Raw genomic sequence first — 21,885 nt, 5'->3', positions numbered from 1 at the left:
ATGATTAAATGCCATTTTCTATGCTGAAATCCAGCTGTTTAACATTTCTTCTCTTTCTGCATCATTTGAAATCCTTGCAGGGAAGGAGGGACTTACAGACAGCATGCAGGAACTACATAACCCACAATGCATTGCACTATGCTGTTCCATTCATTATTGAAATCGAATGTGCAGGGAATTGTGGGATTAGAAATATGCAGGCTAAGGACAGCTGGATGTTGATACAAAGAAACGGTAGTCAGCCAGCTCAGCAAAGTAGTCAGAAAGATCAGCAGGTGAGCAGGGGGCTAGGCTTAGGGAACTGTCAGAAACCATTAAAAATCATGAAAAGTCTGTATATACTTTAAATGATGTATATTGCAAAGTTGAAATTGTGTTTACTTTTTAAAAAGCTTAAGTTATATTTTTGTGGAGTTCCCCTTTAAACTTGAATCTTATACTGGTGTTCAGAATCCGGACAACATTTATTGAATGTGGCACCACTGGAAGAATTGGTCATGGTTTGCATAATAATTGTTTAGTAAACACAATGGATTTCCCATGAGTCCCACATACTAATGCACAGGGTAATTTATTTGTGCAAGTTTCATACAGTGGTACAAATCAACCTTAATATATAAAAAAAACAAAAAAAACAGAGGCCAATCAGGGCGAGGTGAGGTTAAAGGCTCGAAGCAGGAATGCTGTCCAAGTCATGGATCCCATCCTTATCAATGACCCGCACTGTGAATGAAGGCAGGTTTAGGATGAAGCGCTTCTGGAGCTGGAAGACAAAAAGGTGTGTGAGCAATCTGCTGCTTCCAAAAGGTGTCAAAATAAATCAAATTAAGTCAAGTGATATGACGAACTAGGTTATAAGGCTAAAATTAGCCATGCCTTGATTTATTTGGATAAATATGTAAATATTTTGTATTTTTGAGTCAATCTTTGGGCAATATTTTATCAAAGCCAAACAGATAAGCTTTCTGCTTGTTCCTTCCTTATTGGTGGCTTAGAATTTGTGCATATTGCCCTGGATATAAATGGTAACCTATAAAATAGGTAGAATATGGTATAGAGAAGTATAAACAGTTGACGATGTGCTGATAATATTCAGCACTTTGGCTACTTTGAAGGACTACAGCAGAGGTGAGTTTTCAAAGGTCTCTACAAACCTTGCATGCAAGGAATGGGCATTTACTACTGGTCCTGACATGCTTTATGGGTTTTTTTCCCTAAAAGTGGTTATGTAGCAGAATTTAGTTTTAACTTCTTACAGGGGCTAATGTAATAACACTGCTAAACTGTAGCTCCAAGCAGCACATAGCAGCCTATCCGCAGTTAGCTTAAAGCAGAATTCAACCCTTAAGCAAAAAAAACAGTACCCCCCACCCCCATGTAGAGCCCCCCTTCTTTACTTTAAAATGTTTTTTACAAGACTTAAGGTATGATGATTAAAATTAAAGAAATATCTCTTATCCAGAAAGCCTCGGGTCCTTTGCATTATGGATAAGAGGTACCATACCTGTATAAGGTGCATGTAATGAGGAGAGAAACAAACATATGCCAGTCAGGGAACTCATGGAATTCACTTACCTCGGATATACATTTCTTTAGAAGTTCTACTGCATCCTCTCTTGTCAAGTCTGGAAATAAAACACATATAATGAAGTTTACAGGTGTCTGCAAACATGAGGATTCATGGAGGGAGAACAATTTTTTTTATTTTTCTGGTGTTACTGTTCCTTTAAATGTTTTTTAGTAGACAAGGTATGATTATCCAAATTACAGAAAACACCTCTTATCTAGAAAGCCTCAGGTCCCTCACATTATGGATAAGAGGTCCCAGCTTAAACTAGCAATGGCCAACTTGCTCCTGAGTTTGACTTGCAATCTGGTAAGATTGCAAGTCAAACTGAGGAGCAAGTTGGCCATTGCTAGTTTTTATGAAACTTTGGGAATCCGTGGCCTTTAAATACTGGGTATATCTGCATAGTGAGCTAGAACAGCTGATGGATGGACTGAAAAATGTCAAGTATTGCCCCACATACTTTCTTCCAGCGCAAAATATTTTAGATTTGTCATTTTGATTATTCCCCTTTTGGGAGGACCCAGTACATTCACTATAAATGTAGGCCAGCTCCAAAATGTGAAACTGTGCTGAAATCCAGTGGATGATGCTTTCTCCATGTGACATTACAGTTACAGTCCAGTCCTTTACCCTATCCATTCAAATATATATATATATATATATATATATATATATATATATATATATATATATATATATATATATATATATATATATATATATATATATATATATATATATATATATATATATAGAAAAGAAATAGCGAATGCTAATCTCTTTCACCGATACCCAACCTGTGAAATAATGGGACTGGCTCAAGGGCACGCTTAATTTAGTTACAGCAGGGAAAGGGTGGGGAAAACAACATGTGCCATGGTTGATTGACAAGGCCATTGAAGAGAGTGCAAAGGGCTGAGGAGGGGGGGGGGTTGAATGTGAGAGTGAGGTCCCATCGGGGGTCCTCTGCTCTGAATACCCCTGCAAGGTGTTGGTGTTATCACACTATCATCTCAGCACTGGCATAACATGTTTGCAGGGCTGTATCACAAAGCAAGCACTTTGAATTGACACTGCTCTGCAAACTCCATGGCTTCGTTACGCAAATGACAAAATCTGAAAACCCATTTTTCCCCAAATAAGTGTCTGTCTTTCTGTTGCTGCTGCTTGCAGATGAACATGATTTTCTTGCCGATTAGCCGAATTTACAATAAATGCGTTGTTTAATGTAAATATAAAATAATGAAACAAAAACCTCCTAGATCTTTAATCGCAGCTTTACCAGGGCAAGATCAGTTTACTATTACAGTATCGAGATACGGTAGGATTTAGTTAATAGACCTAAAGATATGAAAACGCATCTGATTTTAGTGTACACAATCAGTTTCCTCTTTGAGCAGGGTACAGGAAAATAATTTGATCTGCATACCTGGTTTGTAGTAGCGATCCAGAATGCTGAGGGTTAGGTAAGCTCCGTAGCCATGTGCAGCGAAACGTGTTTTAGCTAGAGCGGACAGGTAATCCATGTAATACAATGATGGTCCATCATGTTCATCATAGCCAGCAAGCAGAAGATTGACATGGTAAGGAGTCTGTGAAAGAGAAATGTAACATCTTCACTTATCTGCCCTTTTTGTTCCAAGAAATGTGAATGAGGGTGCACAAGCTCACAGGTCAATAAAACACTGTTTTTATCCCTGCTCCTTGTAGTAGAGTTCAAATTTACTCTATTTGCAATTGGTCACCTGGTGTGTAGTTGTCAACCTGAAACTCAGCATATCGTTCCAAAAAAAAAACATGATTTGGAAAGTAATTACCCATGCAAGGGCCATGTGGCAAAAAGCCCATTTTCAAGATTTAGAAAGTGCTTATCTAGTCATTTCAAAAACTCTTTCCTTGGAAAGTATATTGCATTTTTGCAGGAGAATCATGGCATGTTTCATCGGCTCAGTAAGTAGACATCTGCCAACCAGAGCATATGAAATGCCACAGATCATCATCAAGAACTTCAACTATGGATGAGAACTTTATAGTCACGGATCTTCACTTGTATAAACCTGTTGCACTGGTGCATTAAAGGATTTGTTCAGTATAAAAATAAAAACTGTCCAAAATAAAAAATGTTTCTGATATAGTTAGTTAGGCAAAAATGTAATGTATAAAGACTGGAGTGACTGGATGTCTAACATAACAGAACACTACTTCCTGCTTTGCAGTTCACTTGGTTTCCCCTGATTTGTTACCAAGCAGTAACCAATCAATGACTTGAGGGGGGAGGAGGGACATGGGTCATAAAGGTTGCTTTTGAATCTGAGCTGCATGCTAAGGATCAATTGCAAACTCACTGAATAGTTATGTCCCAAGTGCCCCCACTTCAAGTCACTGACTAACTCAGAGTTAGAGAGCTGCAGAGCAGGAAGTAGTGATCTGGCTATTATATTAGACATCTAGTGAATCCAGCCTTTATACATTACATTTTTGCCCAACTATATTTAAATTTTTTTTTATTTTCCACAATCTATTTACTCAGTTTTTATTTTTACACTGAACTGTTCATTTAAAGCACATCATTTCTAGCTTTATTTGCCTGTCCTAGTTGTTGAGCTAAAAGATTAGTGCCTCTTTAGACCTTCTGTACACAATTCTCCACAAGGATACTGTGAAATAGTGTGAGTAGCGTAGAATGTGACAACAGGTTAGATTCGGTTTGCCTGTATAGAGAACATTCAGCTAAATCAGTGTTTTGTGGTAACCTCTGTAATTTGGCCAAATCCAACATGAAACCCCGAATTCTGTAAATTCCTGCTCCTGTTGATTTAAAATTCCACCTTTATTCCTAATGTGTCGCAGTAAAAATCCCATTTACTGTGAACTGGAGTTTCAACTGGAAAAAGTGACATTGGTTTTCCTGCAAATGAGCAGCTCCTACAATATATTAACTGTAACATAGGCCCATAAACAGACTACAGTTTTAAAGAACTGGAACATTTGGAGATTTAGATGTACTGCTGGTCAGAAAAATACAAAGTACTAGAAAGGCAAATATATATGCCATTTAAAAGTATGGATTACATTCTCTTAATTTATATATATATATATATATATATATATATATATATATATATATATATATATATATATATATATATATATATTTGTTGCATCATTGTAGATTAAGTGCAAGTCTACAATCACTGCTAATGGAGGAATCAGGGAATTAATGAAATTAATTATTAAACTTGCGCAGTGTAGTATGTATAAAAAAGATTTTACATGTATATAGTGTTATAAATGTCCTGAAAGGCTCCATGAAGAGAATGTTAATTAAATAATAAGGAACAGAAATGAAAAAAAAGGAAAGAAATGATAGTGTTATACAGGATGACGTCAATACAAATGCCACAGGCACAATGGCAAATAAGAAACCATTTAAATGCTCACAGTGCTTGAAATGAATGTGTTGCTAAATTGTCACTTTAATAAATTTCCCCAGTGCAACTGTCCCAGTGCACTCATAGAGAAACCCAGCAGAATAAGGAAGCATGGGTTTAGAAGCCCATTAATGCAACATTTGCACGTCCCCACATGTAAAACTATGGGATTAGCACGCTGCATCTGTGACTTCATTATTATTACATCAGGGAAATAATTAGCATACAGTTACAAACAATTGACTTTTGCCCATTGCCTGTTCCACGGCTGCTTTAATAGTCCAACAAGTTTTCAGTCAAAAAACATTTCCCTGTGTCTAAGGATCACACTGGCAGTTTTAACCCAATGGCTGCCATTCCAACTGGTGTCAGCCTTTATTAGGAAAAAGCAATATTGTGTCATGCTTTCTACCTTGCATAGATTAAAGGGACTTAAATGCAAAACCAAGATTTAGGCAATGAAAGAAATTCTAAATACCTATATGATACAACCTGATGACAAATTTTTAATGACTGCTTTATCTGTCCATTTCTGTGCTCTACCCTGACAAAGGGGGGGGGCTAAACTCATAATAATTAATTGATGTAAACTTTCCTGAGAAAGTTTGGAATTTACATTGATATTCGATTTTTAGTGATTTCTTTTTAGATATTTGCAGGCATGCTTTTGGTTTAGCGAATCAGCAATCCTGCAGTTAACAGAATCCTGGTAGTGTATAGACAATGCATGCACAGTTAAGGTTGCTCACACTCTTCTGAGCTGAAGCCTGTCTAGCAGTATAAAATAAATATCTCCTTTAAAACAATGTTAGAAACCAGCTCATTATTAAACCCGGGACGAAGCATGCAAGGATACATGCTGCTACCTTTAACAAGAAATAGTAATGTATCTAGAAAATCATGTAAACATTAAGGGGCAGATTTATCACAGGTCGAATTTAAAATTCGGATTCGAAATTCAAATTTTTTAGGTTTTTTATGGTCAAATTCGACTAGGGAGTTATTCAAATTCTATTAGAGTTTTTCAAAAAATGTTAATTTGATTTTCAAGATTTATCATACTCTGGCCCTTTAAGAACTCGAATTCAACTATTGGCCGCCAAATTGCTGTTTAAGTCAATGGGAGACATCCAAGCCTTCATGACATTTGAATTTTTTTCGGAGAAAATAACTCGAATCAAGTTTTTAAAATTCGAATCAAATTCGGTTCGAATTCAATTCGAGTTCTCGGGTCAATCCTATTCACCCCAGTTTAAAAAATTCAATTTTTATAATAAATTTTGATTGGTCGAATTTCAAGTTCATGGGAGTTTTAAAAAAAAACTCGTAATTCGACCTTTGATAAATGTGCCTCCTAAAAAAAAAAATCCAATAGATTGGGTTTGCGTCCAATAAGGATTCATTATATCTTAGTTGGGATAACATACAAGATACATTTTATTATTACAGATAAAAAGGAAATAGTCTTTAGAAATTACTTCACATATTTCAGGGATTTCTGGATAGTGGGTTTCCGGAGAACTGATCCAATACCTGTATTCCAAAGAAGTAAAGAAAGCTCAGAGCACTTGGCAGAAAGAAATAAAGGTGGACTAGTTACAGTTCTGTTCATCAAGGTCCACTCTATGTAAATTCTTACTGCTTCTGGGCAGCCTATGGTTCCAGTGATTGGATGTTCAGTTGCTAATAAGGCCACCCACCATTAAGGCTAATAGCATCTTGTGCACAGTCTACATGGCTAGCCCAGTACAGGTTTGTGTGCAGCGGGCAGAAGGAACTCCTGTTATAGCCTCTGTTCCCTAGACACTTTAATTTAATTATCCGCTCTAACATTTATTTATGCCTACACATCCGAGACACAGTTACAATTAACAAGAGGAGGAACGAGGGGAAAAACTTGCAGTGTTTTAAGTGCGGTGTAGGAGACGTCTCGCTAAAGGTTTGTGCGACTCTCGAGATGCCAGCTTTCTGCATGTGTGAGATGCTCAGGCATAAATAAAAGGGTGTGAGGCAGTTTTAATTAAACCAATACATCTGTGCCAGTTACAATGTCAGATTTGTTCTTGACATGCTTGGGCATTGGGGATTAGCGGTTTTGCCTTTCACCCCTTCAGAACTAAAAGGGACAGCTATAAATCAATTCTATCAGTTTTATCTGCAAATGGGTTTTTAAATCATTTTTAGCCTTTACTTTGTCAACTTTTTCGATATTTATTAAAGCCAAATGCTGCAAAAAGTCAGAATCCTAAATCCGCCATCTCAGACCTGCTGAGGTTGTGTATAAGTCAATGGGAGAGGTCCCTGTTTGGAAGTTTCTGTGGTCTGTGCTGGAAAATGCCTGAAAATCTGACCATTTCAGGCAAAAATTAGGCTTTTCAGGGAAAAAAACTGAAAAAAGAAGAAATCTAGAGATTCGGGGGGAAAAAAACTGAAAAAAAATTGTACTATTCAGGTTTTCAAATGATTTTATCGGGTTTTTACCCAAACAGATTAAATTTAGCTTTTTTAATAATAAATAAGGTGAAATCTGGTATGTGAGTTTGGTTGTGGTTTTTTAATTGAAATAATGAGATAAATTTAGATTTAAGTAAATAACCCCCTAAATGTCTGAGCCAATTGTCATATTTAATACAATTTACCCACAAACTGACTGGCCCAGTGTGTGGCCAGCTTTAGGAAGGGAAATATCAGCTAAGCAGAAGGAGAGGACATAACAAAATGCAAACAGGTAAAGCAACAAGCACTGAAAAACACAACTATAAAGCCCAATATGCATTAATCATTACCATGGTATTAAAGGAATTATTCAGGGTAAAAATAAAAACTGGGTAAATAGATGGTATGTGCAAAATAAAAAATGTTTCTAATATAGTTAGTCAGAAATGTAATATATAAAGGCTGGAGTGACTGCATGTCTAACATAACAGATCAATACTTCCTGCTTTGCAGCTCTCTTGGTTTCCCCTGATTGGTTACCAGCCAGCAACCGATCAGTGACTTGAGGGGGGGGGGGCAATGGGTCATAACTGATGCTTTTGAATCTGAGCTAAATGCGGAGGATCAATTGCAAACTCACTGAACAGTTTTGTCCCATGTGGCCCCCCTTAAAATCTCTAACTCATAGAGAGATGAAAATCAGGAAGTAATGTTCTGTTCTTTTATGTTAGGCATCCAATGACTGCAGCCTTTATACATTACATTTTTGGCTAACTAACTATTTAGAAACATTTTTTATTTTGCACAGCCTATTTACCCAGTTTTTATTCTTACATTGAACTGTTGATTTAAAGTTATTTGCAAATGTAATTGTTATTGAAAACAGTATCTGTCTGGCTGTATTTTTTTCGGTGCTCAAGTTTTTGACTCCTGAAACGACTAAAGGATTCTGTGTTAAGATTTAGAAGCAGATAACTGAAAGGGAAAGACAGAAACTGCTTAATTGTGCAATTACATTTATAAATAACAAAAATCATTTTAATTAATACTAGAAAGTTGCTAAGACGTATATTTTCTTTCATTATGCAAAACATACACTTATATTGTTTGACTGTGCCCTGGTTTCAGTTCAGGGGAGACAAGGGTCACAAAGAGAAGCTATACACAGTGGGGTGGCAAATGGGTGGTGACTGGCAGCAGTGAGACATCTGGCGGAAGCAAAAGTCACAGTGATAGAGGTGGAGAGAAAGAAGTGGGAGTGTTGGGAAAGAGTCCCGCAGTGCACACCAGCATATTCTGAGAATAATATGCAGATTAAGGGGCATAAAGCTGGTACCCCTTGGTTATGCTACCTGTGCACAACATACAGATTTTGTGTAAGACACTGGTAATAACAGTATTGCTGCTACAGCAATATTACAGCAGAATTATCTCAAACTCATCACAATGTTTTAAAAAAGGGAGAAACTAAAGCCTTGGTTCAGAGCCTCCAATTAAAAGATGCCTCATTTATTCAGGTCACTTCTTCCCATTATTTTCAGAAAGCAGGGCATACAGTTTAGGGCAAATTCATTAAGGGTCAAATGAATTGTGAATTTTAATTCAGAGAGTTATCATACCATGGCCCTTAAAGAACGTGAATTTGACTATATGCCAGCTAAAACTTGCCAAGTTTATGAATAAGTCAATGGAAGGGGTCCAGGGACCAATTTGTAATCAGACTTTTTAGGATGTGCTCTAACCCCTCGGCCAATAATTTTAATACAATGAGGTAACACGCAAACAATTCTTCTTATGATCTCTCACCCTATAACTGGGTGGGTTCAAGTGCAAATGCCCCGGACCATTCGCTTAAATTGTTACTCTCATAGGCATTCAAATCAGGTTACTCACCGCTCCACGACTCTGGCTCGGGTGTGAAGCCCGGAACCCGTAGCTTAGGGACGCCGACAATCACTTCAAAACTGTTGCGTGCACAAACCAGAGACCAGCGGTGAATTAAAAAGCAAACTTATTTCCCCAACATTTCTCCTCCTAATGCATTTCGTGTGTTAACACACGTAGTCATAGGCATAAGTGAAAAATACAAATAAGTCCAATAAAAAGTATCAGGAGTTAGCGTCACATCCGGCGCAGTATCTCCTCTAATTAACCCTGTCCGGGAAAATAAAGATTGAAGTTCGTTTGTATATACAGAATGTGTTTATGATCATTTTACATACATAATTCAAGAAAAGTTGAAACGATTCAGTTAAATTAATGTGACGCTAACTCCTTTGTATTGGACTTGTTTGTATTTTTCCCTTATGCCTAGGACTACGCGTGTTAACACGCGAAACGTGTTAGGAGGAGAAACGTTGGGGAAATAATTTTGCTTTTTTTTTTTTTTCAAACTTGTTTTTATTAAAGGATCTGCACATAGTAGTTAAAGTCAAAACCAAGGAAGAAAATGTTCACATTAGTTTTGTAACATTATGTATATGCATTAGACATAATTTTTCAAGAACAGTAATAACAAATTAAACTAATAGCTCAAACAAAGGACTAAGAAAGGCAAAAGAAAAAAAAGAAAAGAAAGAAAAGAAAATTCCCTATATAGGGTTCGATGAGTAAGAACTTAATAACCTGTTAGTGAGATGGGTCCCGGGGATAAATTTGCTTTTTAATTCACCGCTGGTCTCTGGTTTGTGAAAGTGCACGCAACAGTTTTGAAGTGATTGTCGGCCAGGGACCAATTTGGGCATGTTAGTTAAAGAAGTACACAGCGGTATGTTTAAAGCCTGGTCTAAGCCTGGAGTAGTGAGAAAATAAGAGCTGTGGGCCATAGACTGACAGCTTCAGAAATGACAGTTGCATTTGCACTTTCTGTGAGCTGGACACACCTGCCCGAGAATTCAGGTCGGTGCCTTTTCTGGAGCTTGGCACAAGAGTAACATGCACACCCTATAGTTTGGTGCAGAGATTGATGTAGGTCTCTGGGTGCACCCTGGAGCTACTGGTTTGGAAGGTGACAGTAGATCCAGGGTAACTATGTCATTAGACACAACTGTGTGAAATTCAGTTTAGGAGGCAGGCAGTGGCTACAAGTGCAACAAAATGGAAGTGCAAGGAGTCTGTGTTGACGTAAGTAACTTTAATAAGTGGGATTTTTCTCACAACTGACTTCAGCCAAGTCATAAATGTAAGCTTGAGAAGTCACAGGAGCAGTTACAAACCGGCGGAATGAGCCCACACGTGGGGAATCTGCACGCCGGCGTGTCCAAAGAAAACGCTCAGGCCGCGGCAGACAACTCACAAGATTCAAGGACGGACTCCACCGGATCAGTTGACACGCGGAAACCAGCATTTTAAAAGTATGAATACTTTATTAGAAATAGTTTAAAATCACAAGCGGGCAGGGGATGTGTGCTCGACGTGTTTCGTAACCATTGTGTCACTTCATCAGAAGCATAAATGTAAGCTTGTAAGCTCTTGTGAATAGGACCCTCTGATCCCATTTTAAATTATAATTGCTAAATTATAAGGACCCTGTTTGTTAGAACTCAATATAACCTATGTAAACTATTTATAACTATGCTAATTACCTTCTATTTGTGTATCCAGAACGTTCTGAATTACGGAAAGGCCGTCTCCCATAGACTCCATTATAATCAAATAAAATTTTTAAAAATTATTTCCTTTTTCTCTGTAATAATAAAACAGTACCATGTACATGATCAAAACTAAGATATCATAAATCTGTATTGGAAGCAAAAAGAACCATTATCTGGAAAGCCTCAGGTCCCGAGGATTCTGGATAATAAATCCCATACCTGTACAAATATTGGCTTTTTATAGTTTATAACTAATCCAAATTATGGGATAGACTGAGCACTGGCACAAGGATGTTTCTAGCAGCTGGTCAACACCACAGTGTGTGTTAGACTGAGCGCTGGTGATTTTTTTCTGTGTTTTGTATGTTTATTACTTAACTTGCTGGCACTGTAAAGAATTATGTACTGTAAAGAATTATGATGATTACATTGGTTGTATTATTGACTGGTGCAACACAGAGAGTATCATGAAAATAAATATCTGGTTTGCTGCTTTAGGTTTTTGCAACGAATATAAGCTTAGAAAACATATTTATGATACGCGTAATTACAGAAGTAGATGAGGGAACCATTATAGTGGTGAACACAAGCTACCAGGCCAATACAGGTAAATTATACTGCAAAATGTATTTGTGGTGCATCACATGCTTATTTGCTCTTGTGCTATTGGACCATGAAGATACAATTATTATAAATACATTTTTGGAGTCTCTGCAGTTTCCATATTATCTACTCCCTTGTCCTTCTGCTGATCCTGCTCTCAGAGGACTCTGTAGTGTTAGAGTGTCTGCACACTCTTTAGGGGTGAGATAACAATGCTGCCTCAGATTCAGATCCCCCAGAGAGACACACTCAGGGGTTGGGGAATTTACACCTGCGATCCTGCAACTGTGTCAGCACTGGTTAAAGACAAACATCTACCACATCCCATGCAGAGAAGGGATAAATGGCGACAAAACTACTGTACAAACGCAACCTCGCTGTAGAAAAAAAAAAAAGGAATTGTTCAGTATAAAAATAAAAACTAGGCAAATAGATAGGCTTTGCAAAATAAAAAATATTTCTAATATAGTTAGTTAGCCAAAAATGTAATTTATAAAGGCTGGACTGACTGTATGTCTCATAATAATAGCCAGAACACTTCTTCCTGCTTTGCAGCTCTCTTGCTTTCCACTGATTGGTTACCAGACAGTAACCAATCAGTGACTTGAGAGGGGGGCATGGGTCATGTTGCTTTTAAATCTGAGCTGCATGCTAAGGATCAATTGCAAACTCACTGAACAGTAACATCCTATGTGCCCCCCCCCTTAAAGTCGCTGACTAACTCAGAGCGGAAAAGCAGGAAGTAATGTTCTGTTCAGCTATGTTAGACATCCAGACCCTTCAACCTTTATGCGTTCCATTTTTGGCTAACTAACTATATTAGAAACATTTTTTATTTTGCACAGCCTATCCATTTACCTAGTTTTTATTTTTACACTGATCTGTTCCTTAAGGTAAGAAGATAAAACTCAATGGGGCTCATTTATCAGCACTGGGCAAATTTGCCCATGGGCAGTTACCTAGAGCAACCAATCAGTGATTAGCTTTTTGAAGCCAGCTGCAAGTAGAACAATGAATGCAGCAATTTGATTGGTTGCCATGGGTTACTGCCCATGGGCAAATTTGCCCAGTGTTAATAAATCACCCCCAATGTCTTTTGTGCAACAAGCAGCCTTATAATAACATGTAAGACGGATACTACGGCCATTTTGATCTGGGATTTTAGTTTCTCTAAGTGGAGGAACTGTACTTAGTCACAGAACTGTCACCTCTCTATACGCTGAAGAAAAATGGGTAACATGATTTCAAAAATCATACGTGTCCCTGAATGTTTTGACATTGGTGGGATTAAAAAAAAATTCAGTTTTCGTGACATGCCCTGGACTATTCTTCATGAAGCGCAGTTTCTAGCAGTGAATCACTCAAGCACCCGTGGGAGTCAGTCTACTAACCATTGTTAAAAGGATACAAACCTGTTCCCAATATGCTTTTTTCTTTTAACAAGATGCCTGTGTCAGGCAAGGAATATTCTGCTGCCAGTTGGCTACCCAATCTCAATATTTTAAATATGGGCACAGAGTAGCAGTAAATTGGGATTTGTAAGTGGGTGTATATTACTGGCAAATCCAGCTGTGCTGCTCTGTGGATATCTAGTTCTATGTGCTACTGCTTGAGCCCAAGTTTGAAAGTCACTAACAGTAAACTATATCCATCTTGTAGCATAAACTGCCCACTTCAAAAGGCTCTTCTGTAGAGCAAAGAGGCAAACAGGTTTTTTTTTTTTTACAGCCAAATAAAATAAAAACAGAAACATTCTGCTCTTAAAGGAGAAACAAACCCTTACTAGAACCCCCCCCCCCAGGCAAATGGCCCTAATTTTCTACTTACCCCTCCATGCAGATCTGGCCTCGGGAGTTCACAGGCGTCATCTTTTTTCGGTCTTCTTCGGAATCTGAGCGGAGTTTCGGCGCATGCGCAGTTGGAGTGAATTTCCGGTCCCGAACAAATGCGCACAAAGTTTTCCAAAAATCTTTAGGTAGGGTTTTTTTCTAGTACAGGTTTATTTCTCCTTTAAATGTTTTACTTGGTAAAACACAGCACACCAATTATTGTGTCAAACACAATAGCAGCAAAATTTTACCCTAGCAACCATACATTGATATGAATAAGAGACTGGAATATGAATAGGAGAGGCCTGAATCGAAAGATACATAATAAAAAGTAGCAATAACAATACATTTGAAGCCTTAAAGAACATTTGTTTTTAAATGGGGTCAGTGACCACTTTTTGAAAGATGGAAAGAGTCAGAAGAAGAAGGCAAAAAAAAAAAAGACCAATTGAAAAGTTGAACTGAAGAAGCTGCTCGGATGAGTAGTGAAACGTCTTCATTGATTACTCAGAAAGTCCAGTTGTTTTTAGATTTACCTATACTAGATATACCATGACCTGGATGAATGAAAATCTTCATAGTCAATTGAAAAGTTGCTTAAAATCAGCCATTCTATAGCATACTAAAAGTCAACTTGAAGGTGAACCACCCATTTGAATATATATTATTTTCTTGCCCCCCCCATTCAAGGAAGACAAGAACATAAAATATAGAAAGCAACTTAAAAAAACTGAAATACAAGCAATAAGCTTTCTTATATGAGGAATACGGTGGCTAGAGCATGGAAAGGTATAAGCATCTATTATTACACAAAATATATTTAGCACAAACGTGTCTACATATAGCAAAGTCAAATAAAATCAAGAAACAATGAAGATGACACACATTAGTGGTATGATAAGCTGTGTAGACATCCTAGCAATAAGAATAGCAGAGCAATAGCAGCAGGGTCTCTGAATACTGTGATACCTAACAATAGTGTTACATGGTCCTCTACCCTCCCAGGCATCACCATCTGCAGCAGCGCAGAACTACATCTCCGGTATACAAACACATCTGCCACTGCCAGTGTCCCCCCCCCATTGTGCTGCCCATCTGGCTCAGGTGGGGAGGTCTGGGCACATGGGAAAGAGCTGTGGTTATGGGTGGGGGACCAAGACAGGACCCCAGGGGGGCTTGGCACTTTCAGAAATAAAGTAAAGGAGATAGAACGTGGCATCATGTCACATCCTGCTAAATGTGTTTGCCAAAATGCGTCAATTACCCTTGTTAGCTGTATTAGTTTTCGGTGTGTGTCGCAAATGGATTTCAGCACTTGGGAGACAGGATACTTCAAAATCACAGCTTTACCTGCACCATCTGTTTCTGGGGGGTCACAAGAACTCCCTGATAACACCAAAACACAGCTAGACAAGAGAAAAAAAAAAGGGGGGGGGAGTGGAAGCTCTCTTCTTATGAACAGCAGTCTTTATTTTTCTTTTAAATATTCAACATCATTACTGCAGCCACAGAACCTTCCAATGGTTTTAGAAATCAGTAATGGCCACACTTTTTTTAATGGATGATTTTAATTAAAATCCAAATTAGCCTTGGCACATGGCCAGATGACCTCGCAGGTTATTAAATAAGTTCCACTCGACCACAAATTCTAGTAATGCACTATTGATTTGCGATCCTTCCCTAAATAACGTATAAAATGAGTGACTCAAAATAAGCCGTCTATGCATGTAAAGGGAAATGCAGTCTATTATGAATTGTTATTTATATCAAGCAAGTACATTACCATGCAATGATAAGTTTGTCTTAAATGGGATCTCACTCAAAAACTGGTAATAAAAGAAATTTTAACAATATGCAAATTTACTGTGGTTTAAAAGGGGAGATGTAAGACTTCATTCCAAATTCTTTTCTATTGCGTTGGTCAAGCAAAATAAACTTTACTTACTTCCTGACTCCCATCTCTCTCTCTATCTCTAAACTCCGCTACCAGGATCATCCTGCTCTCTCCTAAGAGGGAACCTGTTCAACCCAAACTAAAATCCTTACCATGGCTGCCTGTTAAGCAAAGGATAGCATATAGAATCTTTCTGCTAACATTCAAAGTTCTTCACTCGTCTGCTCCTCATTACATTTCTTCTCTTGTCTCACTGTACCTTCCATCTTCTCCGTTCCTCTCAGAGCCAACTTCTTTCACACCTTCTATATCTACTGCCACCTCTTGTCCAGTGACGGAACTACCGGGGGAGCAGAGGGTGCGATTGGACCTGGGCCTGGCTGCACGTCCCGCCCTCCGCTATTTACGTTAATGCTATTGTCTCAAAACTTTTCTATCTTGCTGCACCTTACCTCTGAAATTCCATCCCTGAATTCCTCTGTAAGGCGTGCTCTCTCAATCTCTTCAAGAAAAAGCTAAGAGTCTACCTTTTGGAGCACTAGAACATTAGTCTAGCCCTGGTACCTATTGGGCAACGCCTTTACCTTGTGAACTTTTTCATCTCCAATTTTTGCCTGTATGTTAGCCACCCACCCACTTAGACTGTAAGCTCTACGGGACAGGGACCTCCTTCCCACAGTGTCTCTTACCACATAGCACTTAAAGGGAATTTTTTTTTCTTTTTTCAAAATTCATCAGTTAATAGTGCTGCTTCAGCAGAATTATGCACTGAAATATGTTTCTCATAAGAGCAAACAGATTTTTTTATATTTAATTTTGAAATCTGACATGGGGCTAGACATATTGTCAGTTTCCCAGCTGCCCCCAGTCTTGTGACTTGTGCTCTAATGAACTTCAGTCACTCTTTGCTGCTGTACTGCAAGTTGGAGTGATATCACCCCCTTCCTCCCCCCCAGCAGCCTAACAACAGAACAATGGGAAGGTAACCAGATAGCAGCTCCCAAACATAAGAAAACAGCTGCTTGGTAGATCTGAAGACAGCACTCAATGGTAAAATCCAGGTCCCACTGCGACACATTCAGTTCCATTGAATAACAACAGTCTGCAAGAAAGCAGTTCCATCATAAAGGATTTTGTGTTTAATTTGAAAGGGACTTTTATTACACAGCTTTTTGTGTCTGGGTGACCGGTCCCCTTTAAAAATGTGGGTAAATGTATTTGCTATTAAATGGTAAATAAAGCTTAACAAAAGAAATAGTGCAGAAAAGTTGTACATTATTTTTTGCACTTCTGTAGCAGCTCAAGGCAACCATAGCTCTTTAGCAATAAAGATATGTGCCTTCAAAGATGCCACAGTAGCTGCCCATCTTCTATTTTTGCTTTTTCACTGCATATGCTCTGTGCTGCTGCCATTTACTGAGCATAGGGACTGACACCCACTATACGATCATCATAGTATAGTGTGAATCAGGATATAATAATCAGCCCTGTAGGTAACCTTATATAACAGGAAAACTTTGTTTAAGTTTCATGATTTGTAATGACCCCTAAGATTAGCTTCTTAACGGCTGCTCAAACCGAACATGTGCATATCGCAGACACTCCTAATGAAATGCCAAGATGGGAAACTCCAATGACAACTTTGAAGGCCTGGATCATTACAACTATAGAGATGCTTCAACAAGTTCAGTATATAAAATATGGCATTTCTAGCCATATTCATTTTATGGGTTTAGTTCTAAGATACCATTCCTTTGCAGCTTCTTTTTGAAAGAGGTTACAGGACAGTCTGAGTGAGTTGCAGCATGAGTCTGCCAGATGCTCCAGGTGCACACTGTATTTGTATGGCATCCTACCACAACCTTTTTTTTTTTTTTTGCATTAGCTCCAGTGTAAATAAGGTCAATCTATACTGGTAAATTCTCATTTAAACTGACAATATGGAGCATAACATACTGTGAGCACAGAACATGCCTTCACTTCACGTTTGCATTAATACATGACTTGGAGCTTCTAGTTTTTTCCTTACTAATGTCATTTATTTCATATCTTTAGCACACCTCACTGGACAATAATACTGGATAGTATATTATGCCTGCCGGTTGATAACTCTCCAGAGCAATATCGCAAGCCACCTTTCGTATACACGTAAAGAAGGGATGCTTTGAACATCGTTTCAAACAAAAATCAAGGAAATTAAAAACGGTTTCAAAATAGAGTAACTTTCAATTTGATATTGCGGATCACTCACCCTGCTGCGAAGGTAGTCAGCCAGATTTCTACGTGTGAAGTTTGCAGCTGCAGTAGGAGACAATTCATAACCTAAAATAGGAAGCAAATCTGATTATAGGCAAATACTGGCAATTGCCATATGCATCCTTCTAGTCTTTGTATCTAGTTGCACTGGGAGTGTGAGGTCAGGATATGTGATGGGTAAATCTGACCCGTTTTGCTTCACCGAAAATTTGCCAAAATGCATTGAAGACACCCATCGGAGTCTGTCGGTTTCATTTTTACGGCGAAAGTGCAGAAAATTTTGCTTATCACTAGTTGAAATGCCACATACATGGTTGCCACCTTCCCTGATGTCAAGGGTTATTTCAAAGTACTGTATAGCATGCATTTAACGACTGCTCAACATTACCACAAACTACTTTATCACGCTAGATCTACAAAATATGTAAGAATATGGATTGCTTCAAGATAAATGCATATGTAATTAAGCTGGTAGAGCAATATAATCAAGCTTTAAAAGGTTCATTTAGTGGAGAATGATTTGATAACGTTTAGAGTAATCAGATGCAACTTACCATTCCTCATTTTGTACAACTGCACATTTTTTTGAATATACTCTGCAAACTGGACTGTGTCACCTGCCTCTCCTACACACAACAGCAGGATCTTCTCACTCATTTTAAACATTTTGTCCATATCTAAAAAAAAAAAAAAAAAGAACAGAACAATAAGTAGCTGTGCAACATAACTCCATTACAATAAAAAAAACCTTCAAGTTAAGTGAAGTTGTGGCAAATGGCAACAGTAATCATTTAATTTGTTTAGGGGTTGTATTCTTCACATTTTTGTATGATGTAGACGTCAGAATTCTAAGACTGTGAATTATTATAGTTTTCTCTTACAGCTAATGGATTTGGTCTTTAAATCTGATTGCTATGTGTTAACTACCATAGCAACCAGCGAGCAATTTTGAAATAAAAACAAAAGATGAATAGCAGAGTGCCCCAAAAAAAGAAAATCAAGCTTAAGAATAACAATAACAATAAAGTCTTAAAATATTTTTTGGGTTGCTGGTGGTTGTCAAATCCTAGAACCAAATTGCATATTTAACTGATGGCAGCAGAAAGCCAGACCGACAAGGTTAATAACAAATGAATACAAATTAAATAATCAAAAAAGTTGCTAAAAAATAGATGCACCTATTACAGGACTAGAGATCTGTTGGGCCAGATACGGTCCTCTAACAGATATTTATGGCCCAAACCCTGCTCAATAGCTCAACAGACTTCTCAGTATGAGATTATGTGGTAGATAAAATAATCTTAAAACTGAATACACAGCACTGACTCTTAATATACTATAAACAAGAACATCCCATTTAAGATAGCAACACCCAGGAAGTTACAGTTCTAGTTTGGTTATAATGCCCAAGAGCACCACTAAAGAATCCTGGCACATGCTAAAGAAATAATGTTTCCATACAATAACCAACCTCTTGCATTGTAACAAAAAATATCAACAAATAAATGTTGCACTATTGCGGAATATAGTTAACTAAAAAAGAAAACTGAAAATAATGGCATGGGGGGGGAGGGGAGCAGGAGTCAGAGCTACATCCAAGCATTTAGTTTTACTTTCACTTATAAACAATACACACTAATGATATGGCATGTTGCTTTCTTCCATTATTTTTACATTCTATTTAAACCAGACACTAGCTTTTTGTTTTTTTCCTTTTGTATGCATATGTTGCCATAAATCTCAGACCATGGTAGAGCATATTTAAAATGCACAGATTTTAAAAACATTTGCTCATAGAAGGTATGGGATCCAATACATTGGAACAGGGCTGTCCCTACAAGTTTCTTTTTTTTAATGAACCCCAGCTTGCAATTAAGTGTTGCGCGTGAGGATATAATTGTTTTGATACAATATGGTTCTCTAATATGTATGTCACCTAACTGGCCCCAAAATGAGACAGCGCTAATCTAGAGCTACTTTATCTAGGAAGCTCAGACAATAGGAAATGACAACCATAAATGTATCAAATCATATACTTCTTTTCTGATTAAATTTTCCTACTTAAAGTATATCAAGGTGCCCAGTATAAATCATGGCCATTGGCAAACAACAGTATTTTTCATAAAAGTTCAATGTTATAGATATATAGATGTCAGTGCAGGTAGGGTATCTAGGTACTAATGTATAGCTTGCAGCCTATTCATATGGTTGCAGCCTATTCATAGTGTTCATGCTACATACCTGCAACTCAGTGTTATATAAAAATAATAATATGTTCTTTCAATAATGGATCCTAATGGACATGAGGTTATGGACCTTGTAGTTTAGCGAAGCTTGAGCTACATTGTGTTCCCGGGGATGCCCCTGTTCTCCATGGCACTGCCAGAGTGTTGCCCACATTAGACACAAGTGAAACTCACCGTGCTTCATCTGAATGATGCTGTTGGCACACACGGTGTCCGCAGCCACAAGTACGAAGTCATTGCCCTGAATACCTATCAAATATTCCATAGCCGCGGCAGTTCTTTCCTCCCGGTTATTGGTCTCTAATTACGGCCTCGGGACGTTACACAGCAAATCAGCACAAGGCCGGGAATGGGCGCGCTTTACTTACGTCATTAGATACCGACGCCAACGTGATGGGTGACGGGAAATGTAGTTTTTGTCACGTTTTGCATCGAGGTCTTGTCCAAGGTTGCCAGGTTGGCGGGGTTTCAGCCAAATTGGGCTACAAACTAGCCAAGGTACGGATTTGGGCTACTTTTTGGGCCTTTGGCTGGTTTGTACTTTGGAAACCAGGCAAAAAATGTTCTTGCCCTGCCTGCGTCTCCAAATGCATGTTGGGTAATGTAGTTTTGTTTAACAATACTGCTAAGTTTAATGTAAGACTACAATACCCAGCATGCAATGGGACAGACCTGTGTAGAAGACTGGTGTTGCCTGATTTTGGGCTCTGCACCCCAGTCTCCCATCCCTCTTAAGCATTCTCGCATTTTCTGGTGACTTTCCTCAATTTTAGGCAATTTTGGAGCAAAAATCTGCTGGCCACCAAATTGTCTAGCAGTTGACCTGTTTTACTAAAATTTATTGTAATTATATATGAATTAAGGGTAAGGCCACACAAGGAGATTCGGGGAGATTTTGTCGCCTGGCAACTAATCGCCACGTCTTTAGAGCGACTATTTCTCTGCACAAATTGAGCTATTTTGGGCTACTTTTGAAGAGCCTCTAGGCTAGTTTTGGGCTGGTTTTGTAGCTGACTTTGGCTGTTTTTGAAAATTAGACCTGGCAACCCTAGTCTTGTTACTCTTCCTTGTTTATTCAGACAGGTAGAATGCGGCTTTCGTTTTTTCCATAGTGTAAAGCTGACTGCACCACAAAACATGCTCCATAATCATGATGAGTATTTAACAGACTTAATAAAGGGTCCAGTAGGGCCCAAAACTTTGCCCTTGTTTGTTCAAATATGGGCTAAATAAATCGCTACGGATTTTGAATCAATTCAAGTGTGCTACTGGATTTCTTTCTTTGGAGTATTTAACTTCTGTCCCTGTGCAGGTCCAACATATTAGTTTAGCTTTAAAGGAAAACAATGTAGGTCTCTATAAAAAAAATATTACATAAAACAGCTCATATGTAACACTCTGATTCATCTAAATAAGGCATTTTAATAAAAATAGACTTTTTTTTACTACTACAAAAGCCCCCCCCCCGGTCATAAGATTCACAGTGCCCACAAACAAAATTAGGGTACGCATACATGTTAAGTCACATGAGCCAATTAATTGACAAATGATCTCTGAGGAGGCATACAGACCATTGCAAAATAGTAACTTAAGGGAAAAGACATAAAAGGGCAATATCTATATATTCCAGTTTGGTAAGATTCTTTAACAGACTACTTAATATATGAACTCTCTGTTAGTTGAGTATACTTTCTGGAGTAGAGCTTTACTCCAGTCTTTCTGGGGGGTGTATCATACCTCTCAAATGTCCCGTTTCTGTGGGACAGTCCCAATTTTGACAGCTTTGTCCACAGACCACAGTACTGAATTTTTATTGAAAAGTCCAGAGTTTCTCTTTGTTATCCTGCACTGACAAGAGAAAAAATACAAAGTTTTTGAAATTTTATTGAAATAAGAGGCTTTTTGGTAGAGAGCCCAGAATACCCAGCAGCTGCACTTAGATACATTTGAAACAATTGTATCTTAGTGTTTATGGGTAATGCAAGACCAGAGAAATCATTTAAATGCTATGTTTAATCACAGTATGA

General features: G+C 38.1%; 1 protein-coding gene across 1 annotated transcript; it reads right to left on the bottom strand.

The window, feature by feature from the left end:
- Window positions 1-534: 534 nt before the first annotated feature.
- Window positions 535-20,178, bottom strand: psmb2.S (proteasome subunit beta 2 S homeolog). Its single transcript, NM_001091292.1, is given in 6 exon segments — window positions 535-763; window positions 1,576-1,625; window positions 3,000-3,162; window positions 17,608-17,678; window positions 18,167-18,289; window positions 20,033-20,178. Coding segments are annotated over 6 exon segments (600 nt in total). The 5' UTR covers window positions 20,124-20,178; the 3' UTR covers window positions 535-661.
- Window positions 20,179-21,885: the final 1,707 nt, after the last annotated feature.

Source organism: Xenopus laevis, chromosome 2S (genome assembly GCF_017654675.1).
Source record: "Xenopus laevis strain J_2021 chromosome 2S, Xenopus_laevis_v10.1, whole genome shotgun sequence".
Lineage (NCBI taxonomy): Eukaryota > Metazoa > Chordata > Amphibia > Anura > Pipidae > Xenopus > Xenopus laevis.
The sequence above is the reverse complement of the archived record's forward strand: the minus strand, read 5'-3'. Positions and strand labels throughout refer to the sequence as shown.